Source organism: Salvelinus fontinalis, chromosome 34 (assembly GCF_029448725.1).
Source record: "Salvelinus fontinalis isolate EN_2023a chromosome 34, ASM2944872v1, whole genome shotgun sequence".
In the NCBI taxonomy this organism is placed as follows: Eukaryota; Metazoa; Chordata; class Actinopteri; order Salmoniformes; family Salmonidae; genus Salvelinus; species Salvelinus fontinalis.
The window spans coordinates 34,505,026-34,518,337 of record NC_074698.1 but is presented as its reverse complement, the minus strand read 5'-3'; the positions used below and the strand labels follow the sequence as shown (position 1 = coordinate 34,518,337).

The window sequence follows — 13,312 nt, the reverse complement described above, 5'->3', positions numbered from 1 at the left end:
GTACTCCCAATCACGGCCAGATTGTGATACAGCCTGGAATCAAACCAGGGTCTGTAGTGACGCCACTAGCACTGAGATGCATTGCCTTAGATCGCTGCACCACTCGGGAGCCCCCCAAAAACAAAAAATGATATTTCAGTTTCATCCCCAATTTATGGCAGCCGGGCATGTTGAGCCTGTGGTTGAGCCATTAGTTAGAGGATTTTTTTAATGAATGGTTGCTGTTCTGGAGTAATAGAATGCTCAGCCTATTATAGGCTTGGTTCCGACTGGGGGAGGAGCTCACAGCCTGCAATAAATAGCGGATGTCTACGTTGAGGGGAAAATATTTGTAAGAGTTATCCGTTGTTCTGGGAACAGTTTCGAAGGGAAATACGTTTTATTGTAATTTACGCCTCACACTTTCATTAGTCGGATCCTTTTGTGATATTTGTGTAACCATAATTCGTTTCCAAATGACGCGGTATGTAAGCAGTTGTTTCATTACTCTGTTCGTTCTGTTCCTTTGGCGGGTCGAAGACATCGCAGATGCTTGCAGATGCTCCCCTCCGCATCCTCAACAGGCTTTTTGCGATGCAGATATCGGTAAGGCGAATTTGGCGACATTTCACTTTTCAGCTTTTCTTCACATGTTGAAGCTATCAATACGCAGCATGGAAACATTTTATGTATTGTCTGTGGTCGTAGTATAAATAATTAGGACATGCTCATTAAGCCTGTTTACATATTCTCACACTTATTTACAGAATTAAGTAGGCGACAGTAAGATGGGCTCTCAACCCTGTTCCTGGAGAGCTATGCTCCTGTAAATGTTAAATCAAACCCGTTTGTAACGAACCCGAGTCAGTTTATCAACCAGTTAATTATTAGAATCAGGTGCGCTAGATTAGGGTTGGAGCGAAACCTATAGGACAGCAGCTCTCCAGGAACAGGGTCGAGAGCCCTGCTTTGCTTTAGGCATAAAGTGTGCCTACACATTGAGGTCTGTTTACAAAACATTAAGGACACCTGCTCTTTCCATGACATGGACTGGCCAGGAGTTAACTATGATCCCTTATTGATGTCACTTGTTCAAACCACTCCAATCAGAGTAGATGAAGGGGAGTAGACAGGTTAAAGAAGGCTGTTTAAGCCCTGAGACATGGCTTGTGTATGTGTGCCATTCAGAGGGTGAATGGGCAAGACCAAAGATTGAAGTGCCGTTAAATGGGGCATGGTAGTAGGTGCCAGGCGCACCGGTTTAAGTGAACTGCAACGCTGCTGTTTCCTGTGTATCAAGAATGGCCCACCACCCAAAGGACATCCAGCCAACTTGACACAACTGTGGGAAGCATTGGAGTCCACATGGGCCGGCATAATTATGGAATACTTTCGACGCCTTGTCGAGTCCATGTGCCAATGACTTGAGGTTCTGTTCTATGGCATAATCTTATAGCAGCAGCTACTGTACCAGACACTCTGCCGCATCTTCCTACCTGAACCAATCATCTACAGAGGGCATGCTTAAACCAGGTGTGTCAAATTAAAAGCAGAAGACCAGCGCTAGGAATGTAGGACCAGGAGGGAAATGGACTAGTCATCTGTTTTGGTGTAAACCTAGCCAGAATGTTACACTGAGTCTTAACTTATGCATAAACAGTCTGAAAAGACGGTACAATTTTGGGTCTGTAAAGCATTCTACACTGTTCTCTGATCCATATCACCCTTAAACCATCAGTGTGACAGATATAATTTCAATAATGTTAAACCTTTTCTCCCTCTTCTAGTGATCAGGGCGAAGGTGGTTGGCAAGAAAGCTTTGTCTAACGAGATCAAGTATGACGTCCAACAGATCAAGGTATGATCAGCCTTTTTATTCAGTGGTTGTTCCTTCCTGCACTGAAACATTGACGCCCCCTGAACCCCAGTCTGACAGCTGGTCCCAGTTCTCTCCTTTCCCCTGGGCTCCATCCCTTCAGTGTTTGCAGATCTGGGTTGGCATTAAACGGTGTAGTTGTGGAGCTTCCACCATATGAAAAGGAGCTTCTGTAGAAATGGCTCATGCCTCTTGCTGGAAAGCACATTATTCAGTTGACGGTCCTACCAGTCCTAGACTATGGTGACATCATCTATGACTGCAGCTGCCATTTCATCAAAGCTTTAAAATGCAGTTCATCATAATGCACTTTATTACTGGTGATGGGGGTTTGGTACTCATCACTGTATTCTCTACCAGGAAGTTGGCTGACTCTTTGTCACATTGGTGGATAAATTGCCAGATTTTTATTTATAAAGCCCTTTTACTAAAACTCTCACTGTACCTAACATTATTACCCACCTTTAGACATTATAGTTACAGCCTGTCTCAGATCAGGGATGTTTAAGTCTGGATATTCCATTGGTCTCTACTGAGTTGGACGAATCTGCCTGAAATATTTTTGCCGAACGATCTTCAAAATGTTCTAAATGTGACGTTTATTTGCCTTTAGGGCGACTCAGAATTGATTTTGACTGTTCTGCTTACATTTTGTGTGTTTCTGAAATTCGGGGATCTGTAAAAAAAAATTACACCCTGATAAAAATGAAGGTTAGATGAAGCAATATTTTTTGATCTGCAAACATCAGGCTGAGGGAATAGGGAAGGAATTAGGAACGACTGCCTGAGAGCTGCAGTCGGTTAGGTTCAAAACTGTATATGTAGATGTTTGACAGATCCTTTGTTCTCTCCTTGTGATTGGCTAGATGTTCAAAGGTCCTGACCGGGTTATCCACGCCGTCTTCACTACATCCTCTTCAGCCTCGTGCGGTGTGACCCTGGATATCAACAAGGCTTACCTCTTCACGGGTGCGGTTCTCACTACGTTACCCAAGTTCATTGCTAGCGCCGGTTACACTGCTCAACCTGTGCTTGCAGCATCATGGCCTGTTCTAAACTATTGACTTCATCTTGTACAAGAAATCAAGTGCTTTAGAATAAATACTTTTTTTTTTAACCTTTATTTAACTTGGTAAGTCAGTTAAACAAATTCTTGTTTGCAATGACGGCCAAACCCTGACAACGCTGGGCCAACTGTGCGCCGCCCTATGGGACTCCCAATCACGTCCGGATGTGATACAGCCTGGCTCTTCAAGTTACACTTAATAGTACCTAATGTTATGAATTTAAATGTTTAATGCTTATAAATGTTTACAACTAATGCATCACTTATTTATTATGATAAATTCTAGTGTTCCAGGCTGCATCGGTATGTCTTCCTGCTCCAGGGTAAAGTTACCCCCAGGGACAGATCTAGGATCTGTTTCCCCCTCCCCCATTTCTACTCTTAACCATTTGTGGGGGGGAAAAATAGGAAATGGATCTAAGATCAGCATCTGGGGTTAACTTTCTCCCCACAGGTTGTCTCACTGTCTTCTCCGTCTCCAGGCAGGATGAATTCTGATGGCAGGATGCGTTTAGGCATGTGTGACTTTATTCAGTATTGGGAGGACTTGAATGGCACACAAAAGAAGAGCCTGATTCAACGCTACCAAAGCGGCTGCGATTGCACGGTGTGTGACAGGAATTATAGTCAAATTACTTTAGACCACTTTTGTTAAATGTTTACTTTGTCACATTGGCTAAACACGAGCTAGAGTATATGGATAATGATCAGTCAGTGATCTGGATCTTTCTCTCTTCCTGCTCTGATCTACAGATCATCCGCTGCTCTTCCCTCCCCTGTCCCGTCAGCGCCCCAGATGAGTGCCTTTGGACAGACTGGTTGTTGGCCGATGGCCAAAGCGGACCCCAGGCCAAGTACTCTGCCTGTCTCAAGGGGAGTGATGGGTCCTGTGCCTGGTACAGTGGGATGGCTCCATCCAAGAAGTAGTTCCTGGATATTGACGACCCCTAAACTCTACAGGCCTTCCACTCACTGCTCAGGGGCTAAATAGGCCTGCAATTTAAAAGCTGGTCACTTCTTGTGCAATAAAAATAAACTTCTCCTCAAATATAGCGCTCCAAGTATTCATTTCTTGTGCCATTCATCTGTTTTTAAACTGGAACCAAAGGTGTTATTGAAAATCAAGCGTGATCTCCTTGTTGTGTTTCTGACTAGAATATTTTTCCTGAAATACCATCCTAAAGCCTGGGGCATGTTCAGCTGGGCACAATATTGTAGAATGAATGTTATATACGTAGTCTTCCTTGACAAAGATATGCAGGTGTGGTTCCCTTCTGCACGTTGAATGCATTTTAATGAAATTGCTGAGAACACTCGTACTTGCTGACCAAAAGATTGAGTTTTCAGAACATTTATTGTAAGTCGTCACTTTAAATTTGTACTTTAATATTGAACAATTTCTCAGACTCACTAACCACTGGGCAATGTTTTCATTTAACACTTGTTGCATCAAAGTAAAATTAATTTTGGATTTAGTTAAATCTTTTACCTAAATCCTTTATTTGATATCTAGACATTGAACTGACATCTGGGCCGAGGGGGTAGACTATATCGATAACCGTTCAGAATATTTTTGAAAGCTATGTAATGTATTTAACTAGGTGAGCCAGTTAAGAACACATTCTTAATTACAATGACTGCCTAACCCGGACAATGCTGGGCCAATTGTGCGCCACCCAATCACGGCCGGTTGTGAATCAGCCTGGAATCGATCCAGGGTCTGTAGTGCTGCCTCTAGCACAGATGCAGTGCCTTCAGACCGCTGCGCCACCCGGGAGCCCCAATACATGTATATTCGTCTCCTTTTCAGCACCAATTTGTAATATGCAAATACTCAATTGTATATGTATGGTTTGGAAAGTTTTTAAAAGTAAACTGGTTTAGACTATATTGGTGAAATAAAAATACTGTTCTGGATTAACTGACCATGTCTAAAAGTAATGGACTATTGTTTCTCTTATTTGAGCTGATCTTGCAATAATATGGCCTTGGTCTTTAACCAAATAGATATATCTTCTGTATACCACCCCTACCTTGTCACAACACACCTGATTGGCTCAAACACATTAAGATGGAAAGAAATTCCACAAATTAACTTTTTAGGCACACCTGTTAATTGAAATACATTCCAGGTGACTACCTCATGAAGCTGGTTGAGAGAATGCCAAGAGTGTGCAAAGGGTGGCTACTTTGAAGGATCTCAAATATAAAATATATTTGTTTAATGCTTTTTTTGGTTTCTACATGATTCCATTAGTTCTATTTCATAGTTTTGATGTCTTCACTATTATTCTACAATGTAAAAATAAAACCCCTGGAATTAGTAGGTGTGTCAACTTTTGACTGGTACTGTACATCTGTCCAAATGAAAGATAGCCAGCTATATGTTAAGTCAAAATTGTCCAAACCGAAACGGTCACAACTGCAACAATTGACACCATATTTCTATATATATACTGAGTGTACCAAACATTAGGAACGCCTGCCTAAATTTGATTTGCACCCCCCTTTTTTCCCCCTCAGAACAGCCTCAATTCATGTGGCCTTGGACTCTCCAAGGTGTCAAAAGCGTTCCACAGGGATGCTGGCCCATGTTGACTCCAATGCTTCCCACAGTTGTGTCGAGTTGACTGGGTGTCTTTTGGGAGGTGGACCATTCTTGATGCACACGGGAAACTGTTGAGCATTAAAAACCCAGGAGTGTTGCAGTTCTTGACACAAACCGGTGCGCCTGACACCTACTACCATACCCAGTGTAGAGTATTGAGATGCATAGGCAGCAGGGGGGGTTCCAACCCTCCAAGAGCCCAAACATTGAAATGTATTCTGTTCATTCTTATGCACAATGCTATGTTCCTGTGCTAATCGAATTAGGAAACTGACGATGTCTTAAACTGGTTGTTATACAATTGCCATATTCAGCCAGTTAGCCAGTTGGATTATTATTTTATTAGCACAGGAGTGGTAAAAGTGCCTCACTGGGTTGAATTCACTATAACTGCTTTATTCAATTGAATGGCTTATCTGCTTATCTTACTACGGACAAAAATATTCAATTTCTCTGCAACGTAGATGGTAAACGTGGTTGATTTGGTTCACAGTGCAGGTTAGTGTTTCTCGTCAATCTTGTACTGGAGTCCACATTGCAGATGGACACAGGCATAAAATCTGATTTTAAACTTCACTTTCACCATACTGCTAACCTTAAATTAAGAAAAAAATGCAAATTTTCCTTAATTAATTGTTATAATTTGGATTGTGCAGCTGGCCTAAGGGGAAATGGCCCAGGTCTGCCTCCAGGACAAGACTCGTAACAAACATCAACCTGTTCAGTGTAATGTTAACAGTGGGTATTCACCACCCCTTGAACTTTTCTCACATTTTGTTAGCGGGATTGAAATATATTTTTTAAATATTGGGATCCCCAAAAAATGCAGACAAATTAACAAAAAATAATTGTACAGTATTAACCGCCTTTTAGGCAAGCCTAAATTAGGTTAAGGAAAAGCATTTGGCTTAATAAATCACATAAATGACATGTACTGAAATAGTAGTTTACATGACTTTTGAGTGACTACCCTTCCTCTGTTCCTTATACATCTGCAAGGTTCCTCAAAGACCAGGGAGCTTTTTGAAAGGCTTATAAAGAAGGTCAGTGATTGGTAGATGGGAAACAAAGTTAACAATTATGCTGTGGATTATGTATAACACCACCCAGACATAAAAGATAGTCGTCTTTCTGAAACTGAGCTGCAGGACAGGAAGGAAACTGCTCAGGGGTGTCACCACGAGTCCATTTGTGGATTTTAAAATGGCTACGGACTTCAATGGCTGTGATGGGAGAAAACTGAGAATGGATCAACATCGTAGTGACTCTACAATAATGACCTAAATGACAGTGAAAATAAAATTATTCCAAAACATGCATCTTGTATGCAACAAGGCACTAAAGTAATACTGCAAAAAACATCTTGAATGAATAGACTTTTTGGTTTAAATGCAAAGCCTTATGTTTGGGGCAAATCCAACAACATATCACTGAGTAACTGCTTCCTTATTTTCAAGCATGGGGGTGGCTGCATCATGGTATGTGTATCCTTGACCTTGGCAAAGACTGGGGAGTTTTTCAGGATAAAAAGATACAGGATGGAGCTAAGCACAGGCAAAATCCTAAAGGAAAACCTGCTTCAGTCTGCTTACACCAGACACTGGGAGAGGAATGCACCTTTCAGAAATACAATACTGTAATCTACAAAGTTCCTGACTGGTCACATTAGTTTTGACTGAAATGTCCTTGAAAATTGCTCTCTAGCCATGATCCCCAACACTTTGACAGAGCTTGAAGATTTCTGAAAAGAATAATGGGCAAATATTGCCCAATCCAGGTGTGCAAAGCTCTTAGAGACTTAGGGCTCTATTCAATCAGATCCTCTTCAGCCAACATCCGCATAGCAGTTGTTTTGGCGGTGTCTGAGGTGGAACCGTGTTAGAGCAGTCAAATCCACAAGCGGCTCCTGGAATTATAGCTGAAACAGATATTGCCGTTGACTGCACTGAGTTGCATTAAGAGAAAACCCATGCAACCTTGTTTATGTTTGAAGCACCCCAAAATAGCTCACTATAAAGAACACGTTGCCTATAAAAAGACGATATTACTAGCATTACTACTGCCATCACTACCAATACTACTACTACTACTTCACAATAAATACTTCTAGACTAACAAGCACACCACATTTACTTCAGTAAATGTCCTTATCTAGTTTTTTTAATACATTTCATAGGTGACCTGATTAGACACTCTGTTCTCATTATGGCCCATATAAAACCGTTTTGGAACTGATTAATCACTGTCATACCCTACACAGAGATTGATAAGGTCTGAAAGGGACTTTCCCATCGGCCAAGCCTGCAGTCTTTCTTGGTTAACTGTTGATTTTGGTAACTTGCCTGAAAAAGGGAAAGTTGAGGTTTACACACAGAAATGCCACAACTTGTCGGCCTCTTAATTAAACAACAGGAAAGAAGCTGAAAAATATATTTTTCTCACAATGTGTAGCACTACCTAGCACGCTTGCTAGTTTGTTATCACCCACATGAGGGCGAAGCTGGTGTGGTTAGGCTGGTTAGTTACCGCTAAATAGTGTTAGGCTGGTTAGTTACCGCTAAATAGTGTTAGGCTGGTTAGTTACCGCTAAATAGTGTTAGGCTGGTTAGTTACCGCTAAATAGTGTATCTCGGCCGGAGTAATAGGATAAATGTGTCTCAGCTCTGCTCGCCCTGACTAAAATAGCAGGCTTGGAAAAAAAATGTATTTTGTGACGCCCCTACTGGAATTCTTTGCAGTTTGGTTGTTTTCTGTTAAAAATTCCCTGCCTAATGGGACAACAACAGAGCAGGCTAAACTTGCCTAGCCGCCATAAATGCCATAAATTGTCCATCGTTCACTTAAAAAATGGGTATAAACTAGAAAGATCAGTTTTAGGCTATGCCTACTGGAATTCCTTACAATTGTGTGGTTTTCTGTAGAAAGAAACACTTGGGTCAACTCTAACCTTGTAAGCCTTAAAGTCCCTGCATAAGCCCTTGGACCAACAGGCTCTGAGACAGCTTCTACCCTCAAGGCATAAAACTGATTCATAGGCATAAGACTACTAAATAGTAAATTAATTGGTGACTCGGACTACATACATTGACCCTATCTTACAATTACTATATGCACACCCACACGACTCTACAGTAAATACACAGTACATACTGTACACGCACACTGAACGTACACTCTCGCACAAAACCCACACATATTGACATACATTACACACACACACTTTTACACTCATCATATGCTGCTGCTATCCTGATGCCTAGTCACATTACCCTGTCTTTATGTATGTACATAAATACCTCGTACCTCTGCACATTGATCTGGTACTAGTACCCCTGTATATATCTCCATTCTTGTGTATTTTATTCCTTTTGTGTTACTATTTTCATTAAAATAGTTTTACTCTGTTTTGTTGGGAAGGGCTCGTAAGCAAGCATTTCACGGTAAAATTGATCCCCGTTGTATTCAGCTCATGTGACGAATAACATTTGATTTGACTTGAAATGAATAGGAGTGTCTCACGCTCGGCAAAAGTATTTAGTATTTAGAGTATTTAGCAGCTCCTCTTCCTGGGGTCCAAACAGGAACAAAACAATTACATCACAACAAAACAACACCCTACATCATAAATAAACCAATACATCATACAATAAATGACTACGTTATTACTCTAATATTACACATTTACAATATAAAATGTACAATACTACAATCTTAGTGTGTGTGTGTGTGTGAGAGAGAGTGTGTGTGCATGTGTGTCCTCACAGCACGTCAATACCTCTCACAAAGACAAGTTGTGATGCAGTCAACCTCTCCTCTACTTTGAGCCAGGAGAGATTGACAAGCACGTTATTGATATTAGCCCTCTGTGTACATTTAAGGGCCAGCCACACTGCTCTGTTCTGGGCCAACTGTAATTTGCCTATGTCCTTCTTTGTAAACTTGAGCATATCACTGGGCAGTAGTCCAGGTGTGATAAAACTAGGTCCTGTAGGACTTGTTTTGTTGATGTGATATCAAGAAAGCAGAGCGGCCCTTTATCAAGGTCAGACCTCTCCCCATCTAGCTACTGTTGCATCAATATGTTTTGACCATTTCAGATTTCAATCTATGGTTACACCAAGCAGTTTAGACTCCTCAACTTGCTCAATTGTCACATTATTCATGACAAGATTTAGATGAGGTTCAGGGTTTTAGATGAGGTTCAGGGTTTTAGATGAGGTTCAGGGTTTTAGATGAGGTTTAGGGTTTTAGATGAGGTTTAGGGTTTAGATGAGGTTTAGGGTTTTAGATGAGGTTTAGGGTTTAGATGAGGTTTAGGGTTTTAGATGAGGTTCAGGGTTTTAGATGAGGTTCAGGGTTTTAGATCAGGTTCAGGGTTTTAGATGAGGTTCAGGGTTATAGATGAGGTTCAGGGTTTTAGATGAGGTTTAGTTCTACCTGGTTTATGTTAGAGAGGCATCCATTAAAGAACAGCATGTGTTCTATTAGATAGGTAACTCTCAATCCACGATAATGCAAAGACATAACACACATGTTTTTTATAACACCAGACTGATTGATAATGTAAAAAGCTGCACTGGTCAACCAAAACAGTTCCCACAATCTTCTTCTTATCCATTTATTTCAGCCAATCATCATTCATTTGTTTCAGTGCCGTACATGTTGAGTGCCCTTCCCTATAAGCATGCTGAAAGTCAGGTGTTAATTTGTTTAAACACAATTTAATCCAACAGTGTATTAAGCGTCTGTAGCATGTTGATTGGTCAGCTGTTTGTACAAGTACAGGGTGCTTTGCTATTCTTTCGTAGAGGAATAACTTCTGCTTCCCTACAGGTCTGAGGGCTCTTTTCTGCAGGCTGAGATTGAAGAAATGGCAAATAGGAGTGACAACTTTCCATAAAAGTTGTCAGTACCAGGTGGTTTGTCATAATTGTGGTTTGTTATTTTTGTTCACTTATTCCACACTCACTTTACAGAGTTAAAATGACAATGCTTATCTTTCATAATTTGGACAGTTATGCATGTATATGAAAGTTCAGTGTTTGTTGTTGGCATGTCATGTTAGGCCTACTGTACCCGTCCGATGCAGCAGGCCAGTAAAACAGATGTTTCTGCTTCCTCCTTGTTGTTTCATTAAGAAACTGACATGTACGTGTTTCGTGAGAGTCTTGCCCTTCCACACAGGGGTCATACACTATTTATATTTTTGTGAGAAGACCGATTTTCGTGATGCTTCGCCACCTTCCACCGCCGATGTGGAAGGCTGCCAGTGGCGAATGAGGTGATTGAGACGCAGCCCATTTTGAGGGAAAGTTTTGTTGTCTGAAGAGAGAGCCTCGAATTGTACACAGCATCTCCTCTCACTCTATCTTGGTTCGTGCAGGTGACTGTGACCTCTTCCTCAGACCAATTGTCAGTACACCCAGAACATTGCTCTGGGAACTAAAAGGAGCATCTTGGTTTCAAGGTCCTAGCTTTGTGAGAAGAATCGTCGTGAGGTATCAGTCAGTCACATGCAGGAACCAATGTTAATACGAGATAATGAATAATGTCAATCATGCTTATATTACATGTTTGTGTAGCATTATATAAGGACTGAAAGGGAATGCCTTAGTTTTCATCAAGCTTGGATTGAGTTTGTGAACCTCTCCGGCTGTGAAAATAAAGAGTGATTCGTTTAAAATTGACTTCAGGTGTCCCTTCAATTTCCTCCGCAATCTTGGCGTCAGTGAAGGTCTGTGAGGGATCACTGGTGGTGCATTCCGTGTGTAAGGGCTGTTGTCCTCCTCTTCCTCGGACGAGGAGAGGAGAGAAGGATCAGTGGACCAATACGCAGCAGTAGGAAAATAAGCCATCTTTTATTGAATAGGACGGCAAAACGAAAACAAAACACTTACAAAACTAACAAAATAAGAAAACGACGTAGACGAAATCTGAACATGAACTTTACATAACTACACGTAGAACTCACGGACAGGAACAGACTACATCAAACGAACGAACAGCCAAACAGTCCCGTATGGTACAGACATCGACGACACAGGAGACAATCACCCACCAACAAACAGTGAGAACACCCTACCTAAATATGACTCTCAATTAGAGGAAAACGCAAAACACCTGCCTCTAATTAAGAGCCATACCAGGCAACCCAAAACCAACATAGAAACAGAAAACATAGACTGCCCACCCAAAACTCACGCCCTGACCATCACACACATACAAAAACAACAGAAAACAGGTCAGGAACTTGACACCGTGTGAAAGTGTGAGGGAAATTCCTGTCTGACTAAAGATGACCTGGACCCGCCCAGACCAGACTTTTACTGTGAGGTGCCCAGGGGAAGATACCTGATCCGGCAAACCTCTGAGGGACACGTCTACTGAATTTCAGTAAGTCAATTGTCACGCCCTGACCATAGAGAGCTGTTTATTCTCTACGTTGGTTGGGGGCGTGAAAGTGACTAGGGTGGGTTATCTAAGTGATTAATGATCTATGTTGGCCTGGTATGGTTCCCAATCAGAGGTAGCTGTTTATCGTTGTCTCTGATTGTGGATCATATTTAGGCAGCCATTTCCTCATTGTGCTTTGTGGGATCTTGTCTAGATATAGTTGACTGAGAGCACTACTTTGAGCTTCACATTTAGTTTTTTTCGCTTTATTGTTTTTTTCCTTTGAGTTTCTCTTCCAAATAAAAAGGATGGAAACATACCACTCTGCATCTTGGTCCTCTCCTTATAACGATCGCTACAGAAGATCCCAACAACAACGGACCAAGCAGCGTGCCCAGGAGGAAAGCCAGGAGTGGAGGACATCCTGGACGTGAGACGAGATTATGGCAGGAGACAGAAGCCTTCCATAGAAGCAGGCGGAGGCAGCGAGGGAACAACAACGACAACACCGGGGTTCGCGGCCACGACGGAAGCCCGAGACACAGCCCGAATGTATTTTTTTTTTTTGGGGTGGGGGGGGGGGGGGGGGGGGGTCTATCAGTGGTCTATCAGTTGATGTCCAATTTCATGAGTGTTGACAGTATGTGTTATTAGTGGCTTTCAGGTAGCACTCTAATATTGCAATATCTTAGTAATTTGAAGGGTCTAAGGTTTCAATACAAGGCCACATGATGAACAGAGGGATTGAGCCTTGGGACTGATATTAAATGAAAGGCTGCCATCTGGTGTTTGGGTTAAAGATAAGCCTCCTGTGGAGCAGTAGATACACCTCCAATGAAAGTGAGTGGTACTCACGGAACTCAGGGTGTAAGGGACACAGTGGAAGCATTTGGGGCAGAGGTATGAATCATTGAATAAGATATGTTTTTGACCCTTTCCAATTATTTTTACTAATTTCAATAGTTTGAATAACACCAGTCCAGAATTGAAGTAGATCCACGTAAATGTTTAAGTACCGAATATTAAGATGATAAGTCAGCACCAACCTTTGAAGGCCCCAGTGGATTTGTTAAACAACAGGTTTAATATTTTGACTATTTGATGTCCCAGGGACAGCTAATACAGGACAAGTGTCAATACAACCTGATTGTGGTAAGAGCTATGGAAAAAATGATCAAACATTGACAGATTCATTTACCTCTGAGTCTACGGATCCCTTGTGTATGTGTGTGTGTTTTTTAATAGATTCACTCCTGTTGATAGAAGTATAAACTTGCCTGTAGATTTGAGCTTTATTATGATGATAGTATTTCCATCAATTTAATTGTGTAAGGAAGAATGTGTGTAACTGATTACTAGAATGAAGGGTTTAAAAGGATAAACTATCTGG

General features: G+C 41.5%; 1 protein-coding gene across 1 annotated transcript; it reads left to right on the top strand.

Annotated features, from left to right (window-relative positions):
• The first annotated feature begins 300 nt into the window (after positions 1 to 300).
• On the top strand, positions 301 to 3,971 carry LOC129833768 (metalloproteinase inhibitor 2-like). The gene is made up of 5 exons (XM_055898569.1): positions 301 to 585; positions 1,767 to 1,837; positions 2,722 to 2,824; positions 3,404 to 3,528; positions 3,675 to 3,971. Exons 1-5 carry the CDS (start codon positions 456 to 458, stop codon positions 3,846 to 3,848), a joined length of 603 nt encoding a protein of 200 aa, XP_055754544.1. The 5' UTR covers positions 301 to 455; the 3' UTR covers positions 3,849 to 3,971.
• Positions 3,972 to 13,312: the final 9,341 nt, after the last annotated feature.